Source organism: Anomalospiza imberbis, chromosome 7, assembly GCF_031753505.1.
Source record: "Anomalospiza imberbis isolate Cuckoo-Finch-1a 21T00152 chromosome 7, ASM3175350v1, whole genome shotgun sequence".
NCBI lineage: Eukaryota > Metazoa > Chordata > Aves > Passeriformes > Viduidae > Anomalospiza > Anomalospiza imberbis.
This window is the reverse complement of record NC_089687.1, coordinates 6484887-6503564: the sequence shown is the minus strand read 5'-3', so window position 1 is coordinate 6503564 and position 18678 is coordinate 6484887. Positions and strand designations below refer to the sequence as shown.

The following is an 18678-nucleotide window of genomic DNA, read 5'->3' as shown; positions in this document are numbered from 1 at the left end:
TCAAACAGTTATGATGTTTAAACTGGAAGTTTAGTAAGGATTGCATTGACTTAACTTAGTTAATTTTACAAAATATGGTCTCATCCAAACAATGGGATGCTTGCTTGCTTCTGATGGGACACTGCACACGTCCTCAAAGGTCCTACATAAACAAACTACTTGGGAGACTTTTAGTACTTCATAATATATAACTGTCTCTATAGCAAAAAGTCATCCAATCTTCTAGTTCAATGATACTTTTCATGTTGAAAGAACAGCTGCTTACATGCATTTTGTTAAAGTGTTCACTTTTTATCTCTATCAAGAGATATCCTCCAAAATATAAATACAGAAGCATAGAATTCTGTAAGCAAGACATGCACTTATGAATGTACAAACAATAACACAGTAACACAAATGTTCTGTCCTGATTTTCCATGCCATGTATCTCAGTGGCATCAACAAAACCTCAAAGAGCACGAACAAGATGGAAGAAACACCTCCATCAGTAAATCAAGCCACTGGACTTCTGAAAACAATACAGCAAATCAAAAGAACTAGAAGCAAAATCTACATTTCAGAATTTTGAGCTGAAGCTGTTATTCCACATTTCCAAAAAGAAAAAGGTCTACCACCTTCTATTCTGCCATATTCCACATTCTTATTGCTAAAGAAGTGACAAATTGTGCTGTCTAATGGCATAATATTTTATACCACATGTTTGTTGCAACATCTTTATGATGGAATATGCTTTTAATCTAAATTAGACTGTTTTTTTTTTAATACTGAGAATGGAACAGGGAGTGCTCAACACTGAGAACACTGATCTGAAGAATAATGCGTATGATCAGAATTAAACATTCATATGCATTGCAAATTACATAAATCAGGTGTATATATATAATTTTTCTTGTCATTGTTTTAAGAGCCTAAGTCAGGAGAAAAGTAAAGACCAACTCTGACACCTGCTAGAAGTTTGCTATGTTACGTCTAAGCTGGAAAGAAAATTTATGTGTTTAAATAAAAATTTTACAATTACTAAATTTTTGTCAGATAGGTACATTGAGCAACTACAAAAGAAGCACACCTGTAGCTGCTGGATAACATATACAATACCTGAAATGATTTTGGGAGTCTGAATTTCCACAAATCCCTTGCGAATAAGAGTTTCTCGGAAAAGCTGACAAATACCAGACTGAAGGCAGAAGATTGCCTGACTAGTGGAGGTCTACAAGAAGAAGATAAAATAATGAATCCTATGTTAGTTTTCCCTGACTCTATTACTTCTTCTGGACAGCTGGAAGGATGAATTCCTTCCCTCAGGAATACCTGATTATTGTAGCTGCCTAAACAGTGAAAAGTGCAAATCCGTAATTGTGTGTTATACTGAAGGAAACAGGAAAGGAAACCAGAGAAATTATTAATTTCAATTTATAGCATATTCAGTTATAAATGAGGCACTATGGTCAATTCTACATTTAAAAAAAGAACCGTGATTTATTAGATGTGCTTCTGTAAATAAAGGTTTTACTGTAAGAAACTGAATAAAAGTACTAAATCTATTAAAAAATTTTTCCGCACACTGAACTAGAATCGCTGCAGAACACAGTGCATGACAAAAACAAAGCCATTAATAACTCACATAAGGCAGAAATGTATGTTTGTTAAAGGCTACCAAATACAATGTTTTTATGTAAAAACAACCACATGTTAACCATGTACAACACTGCCACAAAAACATCCAAAACCCAAGGTCTACATTTCTAACATTTAAGCAGCCCACATAACACCTGTTGATATGAACTGCAGCTCTTTTTTTCACCTTACTTTAAACGTAAATTTAGCTGAAAACAGAACTGAATTGATGAATTAACTGAATTGATAATTTTCTTTTTGTTTATGCACGTGACACAATTGAGCTGCTTATCTGGGTTAGCAAATACCTACACTAAACATTCCTGGAACACTTTTGGCATGAAGACTAAAACAACCACCTTAGTGACTGTTGCAAAGACTGCAAGGCCTCAGCACTGAAGCCATATCTGATTTTGTGCTTTCAGCATCTCAAATGTGACAGTGAGCAACCTAACAGGGTACAAAAAGACCAACGAGTTCCTGCAAACGAGCAAGAGAACGGTTCTTTACGACAACCTGCGTCACAACACTGTTTACTTCTCTTTCTGAACAGCACCCAGCTCTTCAGTCAGGGTAAGAAAGGCCTTGTGGGCTTTTTCACATGACTCCTCTACCAAACCACAAAACAAAAAAACCCCAACCAAAACAAATTATATAAGCCAAATTTAGACAGACAGTCAGTAGAAATGCTGAAATAAAGCTACATCCATCATCTCTGCAAGATAAAGACATCCCTTTACCAACAGACCCAAAGAGAAAACTGCAATAATACTGCACATCTGTAGCTGTTTGGAGTTATTTGCTATTTTAACTGACCAATGAAATATTTCAGGCGGGTAAGTGGTTGAGACTAGTAAATAATAGCAGTTCTCACTGTCTGACAAACCACACGTCTGATAGACCACAGCCGCTACTCAAACGTTCAAAATGAAGGAAATGAGGTTTTGAGCAACAGTTACAAAAGTACCCTAAAAGTTTTTCATCTTTTTCACACTGGTCTCCCAGAACAAGATATATGGTAAGACTCTGCCTGAGTTATGGGGCATAATTTGGCAGTGTTTCATCCAAGTACCAGGATGATTCAAAGGGATTTTTTTCTTCTTAACCATGTCCTACTTGAAAGGTGAAAGAGTTGACAACTTTAAGTCACACTTGAGTTTCCCAATAAAGTTTTTGATGAACTAGACACATCTAAAATTGCTAAAAGAGAAGATGTGTAACATTAACATAAAGCAGGATAGAAACAATGCCTCTTCTAACCTTGGTGTGAACCAACAGCATTTTCATGCCAGAGCAGGTGAGAATGCAGTAGTAAGTCAAACAGCCCCAGGAAAAAAAGAAAACTGGTTGCTAAACCCAGTCTGAAAGCAATTACATGGTCTGACCTAAAACTGTGCACAGAAACAGAGCCAGCCAATACCCAACACAGCTGTCCAGTAAGGTAACTCCTCCTGTCCTTTGTGAGGATGCAGGACAAGGATTCTGTCTTCCTAAGCCCTCTATAATGGTAAGTTAGGCTTAGAAACAGCATTCATGAAAGCAGCCAAATTCACAGAACTGGACACTGAAGCTTTTATTTAACTGCAGACCAAAAACAAGCAGCAATTCTCCATACCTCGAATTAGATCTGACAGGACCACTCTTCTTCCACCAAAGGTGGCTGAGTTTCAGGGTCCATTTATTCAGAGACTGCCACCATGGATAACTGCTGGGAATTTGTGACACTGCAGCCTCCTTGTAAGAACTAAACAGATTCACAAGACATCTGAGATAAGCTCCTAAAGAACTGCATCTGACAATTTGCACTGGAGTCAAATCAATGACCTCAGAAGTTTTATGTGCCACTACAATTTCCAAGTATTTTAAAAATGGAGAAAAAACTTTTCCGATTTAATAACATTCCTTGCACTGGTGTGATGTTCAGAACACAAAGAGAACAAATTCATTTGAAGAAAGTAATTCAGTAACTGAGATGCTGGTATATATAGCAATGTTTCTACAATGGTAAGTAACATACTCACAATTTGAGCTTCCACACTTAGGTACACAAACTAGGAAACTAACTAGGTACTTAGCAAACTAAAGACAGAGACAGCTGTCAAAATTAATTGATTTTTACCTTTGCCCTAAAGTAAGATTTTGCCATGGCATTCTTCTTGTATAGTGTTTATTGCAATAGGAACCCTTCCACATACATACTGACAAACTATCTTATCTGAGACTATGGCAAAGATAGTCAATATTGTTTCAAGAATTAATCAGAAACAGAAACAAATTTATGATAATTAAATGCTGTTGCAGTTAATAGTGTTAATGTTTTAACTTGGTCTGCAAAGTCAATTTTACAGAAAAATTCATTATTTTCAATAGTATGTAACCTTCGATACAGACAGCAGAAGAAAAGTTTAGGGAACAATGCTGAAGTATGAGTTTCAGTTATAACCTCACTTTAATTTCACCTGTGTGTTTATTATTCAGATGCCATGAAGGAAGACCTTAATGATAAAACTGAGCACTGTAAGCTTATAAAAACAATTAACACTTTTCATTTGGCACAAGTTGCAGTGTCAGAACAACAGCCACGTGTGCTGCCAAGTGTTTTTCAGTGGAACTGAGGTCAGTTCACAGCAGCTTGATCGTATCTCAGAGGTGAGACCCACGCACAGAGATGAGAAGTTGTGAACTTTCTTGTTACTCTCACATCAGCTGCAGAATTTATTCTGCTCTCCCCTAATTTTTGTTTTTCTGTTTGCCTGCTGTAGCTACCTATCTTCCATCAGGAACAACCATAAATACATAGTTGGCTAAATAATGTAATCTATATTCTTTTAGGTAATATACATTATTTAAGATGATTTTGCAATTCCTCCACTATGTACAGGACAAATGAAGGTTTTGCTAGGAAACAGAATTTATCTTAAACAACTTTTTTTTTTTTAACCACAAGGTGACTGAAGTCAACTTTTATTCAAATTTCTTATTACTCATAGTACAAGAATATATGAACATGGAGTTTGTTGTCTAAAGGACTGGGACTGTGTATGTACACACTGCCAAATCACTGCCCACAAGAAAATAAACTGTACATTTGCTTGTTCATTATAGCTTGGATTCAGTCAGGAAAAACACAGCTTTTGCAATGAGGAAATTGAATCCAATACAATGAAATCAAGCTTGAAGTAATCGAGCATTTGGAATAAAAGTGCATTAAGATCAGTGTAGAGCTGGATTATCACATAACACGGTCTGACATCCATAAACTACTAAAGACACAGTTTAATGTTAATGCTCTTCCCTGAGCAATATAAACAGGGTAATACTGACCCTAAAAAGGCTTTGCTTTGGTCTCAATGTGCTGGGCTATAGCAGACACAAATGTAGCAACAGGACTGCAAAAAGGCACATTTGGACAGGTACTGTTGAGATGTAAGTCCTGCTGAACATAGAAATAAACCAGAGCAAGGACATCAGTGAGGTCCATTGTAAACCTGGATGAATCTGAATTGTTTGTTTCTTCAGACTTTTCCAAAGACAAACTGAGAAGTAAAACCCAAGAATTAGTGTTTCTTTCACTGGTCTTTTCTTCTTTTTCTTTTTTTTTTTTAACAATGGAAAACTGGAGGAACCTGAATTGGTATTTTTAAGAAGCAAACTACAAGAACAAGTGTTTCACTGGTCTTTTCTTCATTACTTTTCATGTATCACAGAACTTCATGAAATAGAGCTTCTGACGGTCTTTTTACAGACATGGGAAGTCTACACACCACTGACTATTTCAGTGAAACTTAAGAACAGCAGAAAAGTAAAGATTTAAAAACATAGTCAGTGCTCTCTCTACTTTGCCCTTTTTAACTGCTGTGGTAAGTGAATGGTAGATCAAACATCTCTATGACCAAGTGGTTTGACTTTCATTAAGCCATTGTGAAAAATAGATACTTAGGTCAAGAGTGGTTTCCTCACAGTCACCTGTGGTTATGTGAAAGAAAATCTAGTCCATACCAGGACTTTTCTTTCTTCTTACCAGCTCTGTTTTCGATCTGTATTTTATGAGTTAACCCACCAGGAACAGGTTCATTCTCCAGTAATCATTCTTTGGAAATGATTTTCAAAACCCCTTAGCCCTAAATAATCGCAGTTTTTCTCCCCATACCTCACAATAACAACTACAGCAGTAGCTTGGCATCTTGGCATTTAAGTACTTCCCACCCCCAACCTTACAGACACTTTTGAGAGATCTCTGTCAGCAAACAAAATGCAAGATTGTTAATAATTCACTGCAATACTCAGTCTATTTCCACATGTACACAACAGTGGAAGTCTTGCAATCTTTGCAACATACTTTGCATCTTTCATCTCCATTAATGTAATTTCCTTATTATTAATTTCACTCGTATTACATCATAATCAAACCTTTCTTGGTATATATTATAGCTGGATGGAGTGATGCTATTTTCAGAAATCCAGTTTTTTTCATCCATGTAATAACTTGAGTTTCCCAGCTCCCCTTCATCGCGACTTGGCCCTATCCAGTTAACTCCTTTGTTAATCACTATTTAAAATTAGCTAATTATTTAACTGCTTTAAGTATTGTGTTTAAATGGACAAAAATTATTTTAGTTGCATACGAACGACTTTTTTAGTCTGAGCCTATCCAATATCTACGCATTTAGCTTGGTAAATCATTCTCAAAATAAGAGCATCCCTATTTTTGATGTTCAGTGATTTCTGTCTTCCTTAAAAAACTGTGGCACTGAGGAAACTAGAACTAGATGATACATTTATCTGTGGCTGGACTTCCTCCCACACTTGTATGAACAGACCATCACAGCATCTCCATTAGAACTATTCTGTTAAAATTTTTCCCTGTTGCCCATGATATGGTTTTCCTAGAAGGAACAGCTGTAGAACAATGATTTCAGATAACACATCATGTTTGCAACCCTCCTTAGGACATGCCTACTTATGCAGTGCATTTGAAACACTAAAGGGTATTTGAAGCCCCATTTGTACTCCAGTAGCTCCAATCTATGGAACCAAATCACTGACAATCAATCACTACTTTCTGGATTTCATTGTATTCCTACTCTTGTGATTCCACTACATACAGTGCTTAGGATGCACATATATATATATATATAAATGCATGTGTTCTCACTGAAATTTCCCCTTTCTTCGTTAAATATCTTTTCTGCTTATTCAGCACTGTCTTTAAAAAAATAGGTTAAAATAACATATTTAGAATCTGCTTTTGTTCTGAAACACATAATGAAAGGTAACAGAAAACACATAGAGAAATCTTACACAGTCTGAGACAGAAACCTTTCCTGTGCAGAGGAGGAAGGCAAGACAGATACCCAAGCCTAATCATGGGCAAGCTGTGGCCAGATCACACCCAGCCACAGGTGTATGCAAAGGATGAGACACAGACACTGCAGTACTGAGATCTGGCATTCCATCCTGCCACCAATTCTGTGAAAAGCTAACCTGAATTGCTGTTCAGCATGAAACAGCTGCTTAGCACCACACTGCAGCAGCTGCTGGAGCTAAGGAGTAAAACAGCTTCTTAACACAGAGTTAAGGTTCAGAGCTCAAAACAAGGAGCCAGATGTTGCTGAAGAAAAGGTGTCCCAACAGTGGTTGGGACACAGAAGAGGTTACAGCAACATCCACTTAGGTCAGCAGTTGCACCCTCCAGGCAGAATACTGACAACTAATGCCCTACTGCTGTACTGACACAGATATTTCAGAAGTATTGGGATGGTCATGCTGAACTACAGGGGCAGAACTTTAGTCCAGCCATTTCATCTCTTGTGTTTATTCTGGCATGAGTCTTCCTTCTTTTTCCACTATTATTTACCTTAGGCTTTGCTCTGCAGATGCCCTCAACTGCATTACAGCCAAGTATACCTCCAAGCCATTTTCACCCAGTATTTTAAAATGTTATTTCCCTTTGTATAATTTCTCTGTTCTATTTGGGCCTCATGGCTCCTTTCAGTTTATTATACAGGTGTTTCTTCAATATAATGGATTATCTTAGGTTTCTCTGGGGTGCTGTTGGTTATTTTTATTAATCACCAGATGTTCAAGTAAAGCCTGCAGTTCAAGCATCCCAGATTTCTCCTCTTCAATTCAGTACACAGTCTTAGTACTACCATCAGCTGATGATCTCTCAAATGATTTTCACTTTCAATCATTAGTATAGAATTCTTTTCATTAAAGGCTTAATTTAAGACAGATTAAGAGACCAATATGATGAGAAACTGAGTACCCTGAAAAGTAACCACAGACTGAAGTTATTTAGTATTGTACATAAGGTCAAATGAAAGGCAATTAACTTTGGTACAAGTAAAACAATTGACACAAGTAATTTTAGTTGCTGAAATAAGGAGATCAGATGTTGAAAATCTTTAAGTCTCTCGGTGACAGAACTTTTCCAAATTTTCCAGTAAATGACTTTTTTGTTTCATTTTTCTGGTGCAAAGACTGATTTACTGAGAAACTGCCATTATCAAGAACTCTGAAGACAGTACTAGGTATCAAAAAAATGTGCTAAGCAGAGTCTTCATGCAATGTTGATTAAAATTTTATTGTGGAGAGCCTAAAATGGCTAAAAGCCTAGGAAAAGGCCAAGATGCCTCAAGTCAGTAATGCTTAGTTACAGACCTAAGTGTTACCTGCTGTTTCATAAAAAAACAAATCCAAGTAATTTAGTAGAGTATTTTGCTACTGATTAGAAATGGTAAATATTTAGGAGGCCTATGAATTCACAGAAAGTTGGGTGTACAGGACCTGGATAAAGAAAGGTGTTTCAGGCAAAAAAAAAAGGAAAATACATGAATGCTGTGGAAACAACAAAGAGAATGAGACTGGTGTCATGGCCTGGTACAATTTCTGTGGCAAGGCATGCATTACAGCATCTCAACTACCTGCTAATACTCAGAACTTCCACCTTATACTTCAAAACCAAGCTCTTTACAGGTTTTGGATAACAAAAACTACATCTGAGAAAAAAGTGTTGTCTCTAAATTGTCCCTATTCAGTCACCTTTGACTTATGCAGCTAAAAAGCCCAGATGTACACAGTCACATGCCAAATCATCAATGTTTGCCTTTGAACTACCAATATATGTTCTTTAATTAATGTCAGGAAAGGCAAACATTTAGGATTCAAGAATCCTGTGCTTTTACAATACCACACAAAACCAGAAAAACATAATGTTTGTTTTTCTTCTGGCCAATAATACAATTCCATCCAATCCATGACTTTTATTGCTTTGTGGATTAGAAACATGAAGAATAAACACTTGCAGGCAAGCCTGCAGCACTGCATGTTCCTTACCCTTAGATCAATGATTCTGTTGTCCAGTCTTGTATCTTGGTTTACAGTAGCTCTTCCATCCTAAACAGTTGCACAAAAGCACATAGTGAATACACAAACATCCAAAAAATAAACAAAACCAAAACTTCAAGAAACCAAAATCAATGGAGAAAACCACCCTCTGGCAAAAGCAAAGGGTTATTTCTACGTTCAGCTGAACATCTAGATCATTCTAGAAAGAACACAGAGCAAACTGGCAGCACAGAAAAGTTCAAGGTGTGACTTCTCCCAGAGGTCACAGGCAGAACCCAACTATGAGGATGCAGCAGATACACACACAAGATTGGAAAGCCTCTGGTTTTGACCTTTGACTGCAGTTGAGCAGACATCAAAGCTACAGAGATGTTGAACACAGTTCTGGATAGCACAAAGGAAGTAAAATGCAAACCTAACAAACCCCCAGAATCACCGCATTAAGGAAGCTGCTTGGCTTTTGTGCTTTTGTTCAGTTACAAAGACAAAAAAAAGCATTTGAGGATGCAAAGTTTTCACCTCCTCTCCTTCCACTTCTGGTCGAACAGCATCATCCAGCTGTAAGGGCAGCCTGGGTTCAGCTGAACTGATCACATAGATCTGAAATTGAGAAAGAACAGAAATAGCATGAGGCTCTGCTCAAAAGGAGGTGTCATTTACAAAAGGATATTTCTAGCAGAGACTTGAAACAGTGTTTGCATAGGCTACTGGCTCTAAGACTGTGATTTTATTCCAGTACTTGAGATACATTGTGCATTCTCATGACAATACTGAAGTGCTTAGTTCTTGCTTTCCCTTTGAAAGATTTGAAGTATCTTTATTTCTTCTGGGAAGCACCAAATTGAGCAAGTTCATGCAGCCTGAAGGACAAATCTTTTGGCATGAATGCCAGCTCTAAATATACCAGATTTCACCGAGTTTTAGTTTCTGATTCCAGCAAGATCATCCCGTTCTTCTCCTTGTTAATGTATCATTTACTTATCATCTGTATACAGCTGAAAGAGCTATTTCAGATTCAAACATTTATGAGATAACTAAAATACAATCAGAGAATGAAAACCACCTTGCTGTGCCTTATGGTCTAGTATTGCTCCTAGAGGAGCAGTGAATTTGATGTTCTTTCAGAGAAATCAAGAATAGGATAATCTGCACACATATTAAAACATGTTTCTTCAAAATCTGCAGATTTTCCCTAGTGCTAAGATTTACCTCACTTCTATAGTAGCCATTGTGCTCCAGTCCTGAGGCGACTGGGTTTCAGCTGTATTGTAGGCATGCAGTTTAGTTAAAAACCTTTAGAAGAAAAGGATATTACATAAAGGTTTAAATATGCTTTCTATTTAAACAAATTATAAAGTTACACTTCCTCCAGCCCTACAGCACAAGCTCCAGGAACTTTAGATTTCAAAAGTTTCCATACTGTTAAGCCACTGAGAGTTTATTTCTGTGAGAATTATGTATTCCAGTCCATTGTACTGAGGGGAAGATTGTAACTCCGATAAAGAAGTAACTCCTGACTTGCACTTAAAAAGAAGCAGACTTTTTATTCCAGTACCTACTGCAGTTAAAATCAAAAACTTGAATTACAAGCTTTTCTAGCCAAGTTGTTCTAGAGAGATACTTTGTTTTACTTGATACTGTAATTCAAATTGCAGATAAAAACCAGGGAAATATAAACTCCAAGTATCTTAAAACCAGAAGAGTTTAATTTTTACATATAAAACACTCAAATTTGTAGTTTAAAGCAGTTTATTTCTCTGACATGGGATTCCTTACTGACAAAGTTTATGTATGTAGGCAGACAGACAGTCTCAACAGATAATCTATCAAACAATTAACCAGTGCTCCATTTGCTCAAAAATTTACCCTTTGAACGTGAAGCTCAACGTCTTGCTGAGTACAACCTCCAATCTTCTGATGTGCTTTCCTCACAACGCCTTCGATGTCCACAATGCTCTCTTTGGTGATGCTGGCAATAAAGAGAGGACAGAAGGCTGAGTATGTTCCACTGCACACTGCAGCAGCCTCAGCACTGAGCACCATTCATGCACTGGATGGACTGCTGAACAACGGAACAGAGTCAAGGATCTGAAGTTACTTTTATATCTCATTACTGATTAATAAAGGAGTCTGCTGAAATATCCCCAGCCACAATGAATTCAAACTGGGATGGAAGACTTCAGAGGGAAAGAATTATGATTGAGCTCAGTGCTCGCTCATTCTCTATGTGTTGTTTATATATAAACTGACAAGTGGCAGAGCTCTTTTTCTAAGCCACAGACACTCTTCCATGTGTCAGCTGATGCAATTATCTACAAGATGTGTCTTCACCAGCAGAACAACAAACTGAAGGGAAGTCCTAGGACTGAAGGGGAAAATGAAAACTAGTTCAGCTTGTTTAAACTACATGACTTGTGACTGAAAGATGCAAGATGCTCCAAAGTCATTTCTCTGTGACAGGGGACATCCTAACTGCGCCCCACTAACAGTCACTCTAATAGGACATTAGATACCACTCACCATCCTGAAAGTCTTCCCAAGATATGATATAAAGTATGGGTGCTATAAGCAAACAATAACAAAAGCCTCAAGAGTCAGAGGTGAGAAAAGAATTTGTATGAGCAGTTTTTATTTACGCATTTAAGGTACTGGAGTTTAAACCAGCACTTTTCTACAGATAATCTCACCCTCACTGGAAATATATTTTCACTCTCTCTCTCTGTTAGCTTACAAGAATCCAAATATCTAAAAATATTACTTTCCTTTTTAGGAAAACTAATGTTCCAATTAATCTTTCATTTGTGAGTCCTTGAGAAAGCTGAAAAGCACTTATGTACATCACTTGACCACCTAAGCCCATAGACAGCAGGAAAGTATCAGGCCCCACAATTTAACTGCAAACAATAAGAGGTGAGTGAGGATGTCATCAGACAAGCTGGCCACTGCTAAAAGCAGCAAAGCAAAGAGCCATTAACAACCCTGAACTTTGCAAGGCTGGCAATTTTTTTACTTTGAATAAAAATCTCAAAAAATCTGATGATATTAAAGTGACAGTGGAAAATTCAAGAACCAAATTCTCAAAACCTAACAGTGGCACTGTAAGTATATTCCAATTAACTAAAAAATAAAAAGCCAAATTGAGTATTTTAGCTGATTACACTTTTTTTTATGGTAATACTTTCAGGTGATAGAACTTATTAGCTGCTCTGAAATTAATAAAGAAAAGGGTGCTTCATATGCTTGATGTGCTTAACCATCAGGTAATTCCATGTACTGCATTAAACTCGAGAACAGCGTGTTCTTCTGGTACATTTACACTTTAGAAGAGCTACAGCTGCTCAAATCATGACTAAATTGGTACAAAGCAGAGGCTGAGAGCAGGCTTCAAATAGGAATCCATTTACTTATGGGTGAGCCTCCATCTCCATTAGTTTAGCAGAGGCAACAAATATGAGAAAGGATAATTGAAATGACACCAAGTGCTTCCAAGTACTTTCTATTGCAAATGATTCTGTTTGAAACTCCTCACACAGACTGTGGAACCAATACAGAGCTTTGGATGCAAGAGAGCATCAACATCTATGAGAATATGATGCTAAGTCAATATTAAGTGCTTTGCTTTTTAAATGCGTGAATGTTTAAAAGAATTAAAGTTTTACTCTTATGTGAACTTTTTTTCCCTAAAAAGTTTTCTATTTTTCCTGATTCCTTTTCCATGTCAACATTTTGGCAAATGTCCAGAAAATACGACTAATGACATGAATAGCACTGTCTTCACTGAAAATACCAGTTTCTAATCTGCTGAATAAAAGCCTTCTCAGTAATAACAGCAAATAATGTTTTAAACTTATTGAAGGAAATTTTCTGTGCTGTGAAAAAAAAATAATAGTTAAATATAAATGTGCTGTAAGGATTCGTAATTAGGTTGGTGATCCCATGGATGAGAACTGTTAGTGAAGTCTGCACAGAACTCTGATCAGAGCGTGTAAGGAATTCAAGACATTTAGACTTGAAGTACACTTCACGACATGCAAGGAATTCAAGACATGCAAAATGGTATCAGGTTAAAAATACAGGAAGAAACTGACTTTTGCATGAGTGTAACTGCAATGTTGCTTTGCCAACTTGCATAACTAAAACTTTGCACATCGGATAAATTGAGCTTTCTCTCCATTTCTACACTGCAGTTGCAATTAAAACATGTTTCTTGATCTGGAACATATTTCAAACTGTAGCATTTCTTAATCATTACATTTGCCATAATTTTAAGATGCATTTCAACTGAGTTCCTAACTGTGTAGGTCCCTGCAACCAAATTCAATAATTGCCTGGGTACACAAAAGGACTAGGAAGGGTCCCACTGCATGTGACCATCTTTGAATTTATACACATCCATCATCTCCTCTAAATTGCATTTGATAATTAAAAAATGTGCTTTTCCTCATTTAAACTCCACATTTAATCCAGTATGGAAATAAAAGCTTGCGTTTTGAGTTCTGTTTGAACCATGCTAAGCAAGACATAAAGCTGCAAGTGTCTGAAGTCCACAACACTGCATCAAACATAAACTACAGAAACCTGGAAGTACTGCTTTGATCCCAAGAGGTAATTCCAAGGATATTACTGAAATGGCATTTTCAGTTCAAGTTACAACAAGGAACAAGATGTTCTAATAAAATGACAGTAACTACAGCAAAGCATTGTCCACAGCAGCAGGAATAAGTCATCTAGGTAATTTTTATAAAATTCCCCGGGTAACAAAAAACCCCCAAACACCAACAAAAGTGAACAAGCAGGAGAAAAACATGCTGAAGCACCACCATTTCCAATAAGGACAACAACATTTATATATGTAACTAATATTACCAGGGACTAGAAACTAAAGTATGATGCATAAGAAAAGACAGATGACATCTTTACATTGTTTAATCCAAAAATAAACTATTTAAGTATATAGACTCATGATGTCCAACAATAAAAAATTTCTCTGTATAGGAAACTATTTTGTATTTTGTGATGTTCAAAAAAATCAAGATTATAATTTCTAAAATGTCCACTAGATGCCTTATGTCCCTCTTAATTAGCTGCATGTCTATTAGCCAAGACTTTCTCTTTTAACCACAGGATTGCATTCTTGTAGTCTTTATAACAACATCTTTCATCAACAGCTTTGTGTTGCAAGCTGAACCCTATGTTGGCTTCCCAAAGTGAATGACAATCAACAATTTCTTGGTCAAAAGCCCAAAGAATAGGAAGAAACTTGGTTATTTACAGATTTTAAATAGAAAATGCTTACTTCTTCTATAACATCTATATTTATTCTGGCATTTTGTTGTTTTTTCTTCATCACCTTTCTGTAAGCAGACTGCACAAATTATATTAATACATTATTAAATAAAAAATATTAAATAGTTGTCTTAATACATAATGATCCTTCATCTGAATGCCAGTGAAAATGAAGGCAACTATTTACTTTCAAAAAATTAGCGTATTTTTTAATTAGTTAAGAGTATAAACATTTTATATTCAACAAAAGCAACTGCAATCCTGTCTGCACAAATACAGCTAGTATGCATGAAGCTCCCTGAAAGGAAAATATCTGACATTGTAAACAAAAATGCCAGGTAAACACCTGGTCTTATTCTCTTCATTCAAAAAATGTAATGACTGGTTTCCTATACCAACATTCTAACACTTGGTTGAACCTGGATATCTTCTGGGGAAAAAAAGAGGCTAACCTGCTTTTAAAGATTTTAAGTAACAAAATTCACAATGCATTTTTAGTGATTTTCACTAAAAAACCCTACACTTTATTTCCTTTCTAAATTCCCCTAATTTCATTCTCTGTTCATTGCATCCTGTCATACCCTTGTATCTGCAACGTAACGAACCCCCCGCTGGCAGAAAACCTTGCACAGCACCACCAGACTGGCATTTAAATCACCCACTAATTTCTCCAGGATAGAACAGTTTTCTTTAGTCTCATAGAAGGCAGATTTGCCTGACCATGTATCATTTCTTCTTTCAACTTCACCATCAACCTTTTCCAATCTGACATGTACTCAGATACAAAGACAACAAAAGTGGACAAAATATCCCAGAATTGCCTAAAACCAGGCACATATTACATTAATGCTATTTTCTAGAAGTCGGAGAACTGCATAGACTCCTGTCAAGTCAGTTATCTATCACAATCTCACATTTCTCTCTGCACTCTTCTATTTATTAATCCTGAACACCCACAAAATCTGACCAAACAATCACAAAGGTACAAACTCACACTGAAGAGCATTGAAGTGATTATTCTAAATGAACCCTGGTTACTACACACTCCTGAGTCCCTATTTACCAGTCCAATTTTTCTGTCACCAATAAACTTAGCTGCAATTTGACATTTTCTTCCAATCTTCTCATATAAAAATTAAACAGAAATGGATAAAGAAAACATTCTGCAATATCCCTCACTCTTCCTGGTACTACCAATTTCTCTAGCTAAAGAACTTACATATCTACACTGTGAATTATTTTCATACAAGTTAACCATTTCCCCCCCCATTTTAATCTCCTTCCTGCCTTTTTAATCTCCAGTCTACTACAAAGAGCCATCAAGTTACTTCCTGTGCATGGGCACATTTTTTGAGTGGCTGAATTAGAATCTGTTAAGCACCTCTCTCAACTGCTCTATCAGCTCACGTGGCTCTGGCAGAGGGGTGGCGGGAAAGGCTCCATGCTGAGATAGAAAAGGAGAAAGAAAACCAAAACCAGCCACACCCCAGCGTGATGGAAAAAAGCACGTTGGTGAATTACTAAAATAAATTACTAACGGGTACCTCTGCTGTCTGAAAGGGACAATTAACTGTTTCTCTCATGCAGCATCCCCTGCAAGACCAGGCTGAACTGTTTTTTTTTTGATAAAACACTGAAGAACAATTCCACAGCTGCCAATCCAGGATCTCAACTGCCTCTGTGTTATGTTTGTTTTGGAAGTTCAACTTTAACCTTTCCATGGTTAAACTCACAGAACTTTCTTTGTAAATCTGAGTTGAACCACTATGAAGTATCTTTCACTAAAAACTCACATTCTAATGATGATTGTGGTAATTACTGTATGAATGTTGCTGACCACAGAACATTATGAAAGTTCTTGGTTTCCATGTGCCAATATCTAAAAGAGGAACCGGTTTGTTTATAATTTATGAAAATTTGTACAAAAAATGCTCATTATTTAATCAACTAAAATTAAAAATTCAAGACCCAGAATTTTACAAACTATTTTCAACAAAGTTGTGGACACAGTATGAAATTAGCACATGGAAAATATAGTTTATATACTATAAATATACAGTGAAAACACTTAGAAATTTAATTGAAATTTAAGATATTTCAGTTATATGTTTTCTTCAATAAATGTGTATTTCCTCATTTAACATGTAGGAAATGAGATGATAAAAAAAGACACTGAGAAAGGCAGGGAAGCAGGATAGTTATTTTTAGACATCTAAGCCCAGCCTCATCTGCTAGAAATAATGGGATCACTTCAGAGCAGGTGAAAGGCAGCAGGGAAGTGACTGAGGACAGGCACGTACGTACTGGGGATCTGCTTCAGGTGCTGCTGACACAGTGACCCCACGTGCACTCACCAGGCAGGGAACAGCAGCAGCCTCTGAGGCAGCTGCAGTGCCAGCAGCAGACAGAATTGTAGGAGATGAAACACTGGAAAAAGTGAGAGCATGGCAGGATATTAATAAAATAGGTTTGCTGGTGAGAAGGAATCCTGAAAAAACGACAGCACTAATGGTGTTAAAAAAACCTAAAGCAAACCCCCAGAAGAAAATCCAGAAGGCTGTAACAGAGTACACCACTCAGAGAACATGACGATGAGCATATAATCATTCAGAAGCACAAATAATAAGGGAAACATGGATGCTACAAATTAAGTGAGGCTGAAGTACCAGGATTTGGCTAGCAAACGCTATCCCAAAAAAGGAGCAGAAGGAAAAGTCAAAACACAGTACAAACATCATCAGTCTGGTTACTCTGAGGAACTCAAGTCTGTCTCATCAAGAGGGAAGATGACAGGGAGTTGGGAAGAAACTAAGGATGAGGTTCTGCCTGACTGAACAGCTCACTGCTGCCAGAAGAGAAAGGAGCTTTACCCTCTACTGTTTCCAGATACCCTCTTCCTCTTCCACCGTTTACCATTCCTTGTTAGCTCTGGACCTCCATCACCTAATTTAAATCACTAATCTGGCAGAAAACTAATTGAGTAAGAAAAGGTCAGTGAATCACAAAAAACCATCACAGAAGGTTTATAAGTAGCAGTCAGCATATGGAAAAATTAAGTAAAGACAGCTTCCCTCTCATGAGCTCCTAATCACAAAGATCTACCAATCATGAAGTGTAAGAAATTCAGCCGTGAAGGGAAGAAACCCCAAGAAAACTGAAAAAGAGAGATACTGGAGAGAACTGGAGAATAGAAGAGCGTGCATCACAACTCTTAAGAGTTGTTCCACTGTTCTGTAGCAGAAGTTTCTCGAGGGAGTACAGGCAGACTGTTGAGAGTTTTGAGGGAGATGAATTAGGGAACAAGTACATTATACACTTAATTCTTTTCAGAGATTCCAAGCACTGGAGGGAACAAATCATTTCATGAAGAAACAGAACACTTCACTTTGGCTCATAAACACCTGTGAACAGCATGTTTCACACTGGCATTGCCAGCACTGAGCACCACCAAACAAACACTGCTGGTTCTGTTTTCCTCTTGCCTTGAACCCCATCAGCAGAAGCATTATACCAACCTTCTTAACTTGGCTTCTGGAAGTCTCTACTATAATGAATCTTTCCCCTCCCTGACATATTGAAGGTTGAAGGCTGTAGCACTTTTGCAGCTAATTAGTGGGGGCTCCCTTCCCAGGCATGAGAGTAGTGCCAAGAACTCCACAGAAGCAACTCAAGCGCCACATGCTAAACATATTCTGCACCGAATAAAGTGCACGGAATTGATCCACATTTCTATTTGTGAACAAGTAGACAGACATGATTAAAGCTCTACTATAAAGCACATTTGTCACACAAGCATATTTATTACAGGACAACCTGAAAGCAAAATCTTGAGGCAAACAGAAGGGAAAGGTAATTTTTTATCTTTAGGAACAAAACAAACCAAATAACTGAATTCAAATTGCTGCAACAAACATTTTTTCAATTGGCAAGTCTAACTATTACCCCGCCAAAATTTTTTTAAATTAAAATTTTAGTGCCGAAAATAAGGTGTAGTTAAGGCTAACCCAGTGCACAGAAGCTACTTTTAATTTCTTCAACTCAGTAAACTACTTGTAATATGGGACTTCTTCACATCAGTTCTAAGTATAAAATGTATTACTACACTGCATGTCTGGCAGAAGAAAAACGCTGAACATGTGCAGACACACAGCACCACCACACACCAAATTAAGTGTCCCACTAAGCTCAGCTTGCCAGACTTTTTGTTAGCCAGCCTGGAAGAAAATGTAGGTTGTCTATGGCAAGAGAATGCTGCTTCAGCAGTTCAGAATGAATTTCAAGCCGGTTCTCTATTTTATCTTTTGTCAGTATAATGTATTCAACGCAATAGAGAGCTGACAATTTAAATAACTACATTTTAAAACAAACGAAGCATTGATGTTAATGTGTGAAAATGGTCCCAACCCTGGGAGTCCTGGTTCCCACCAT

The 18678-nt window shown here is 37.1% G+C and overlaps 1 protein-coding gene and 1 long non-coding RNA gene across 2 annotated transcripts in view; both read right to left on the bottom strand.

Moving 5' to 3' along the window:
* DARS1 (aspartyl-tRNA synthetase 1) overlaps window positions 1-18678 on the bottom strand; it is a 37093-nt gene that overhangs the window by 7133 nt on the left and 11282 nt on the right. Inside the window, exons 5-8 of the mRNA XM_068195174.1 lie at window positions 10831-10933; window positions 9484-9564; window positions 8953-9012; window positions 1096-1207 (exon numbers count right to left, since the gene is read on the bottom strand). Of these exons, the coding sequence (XP_068051275.1) occupies window positions 1096-1207; window positions 8953-9012; window positions 9484-9564; window positions 10831-10933 (356 nt within the window). The remainder of the gene's footprint in view (window positions 1-1095; window positions 1208-8952; window positions 9013-9483; window positions 9565-10830; window positions 10934-18678) is intronic.
* LOC137476833 (uncharacterized) lies at window positions 5476-8940 on the bottom strand. The gene is made up of 2 exons (XR_011000649.1): window positions 7323-8940; window positions 5476-6445 (listed from the first exon to the last, which is right to left on the bottom strand). It is a non-coding gene; the product is annotated as an uncharacterized lncRNA (long non-coding RNA).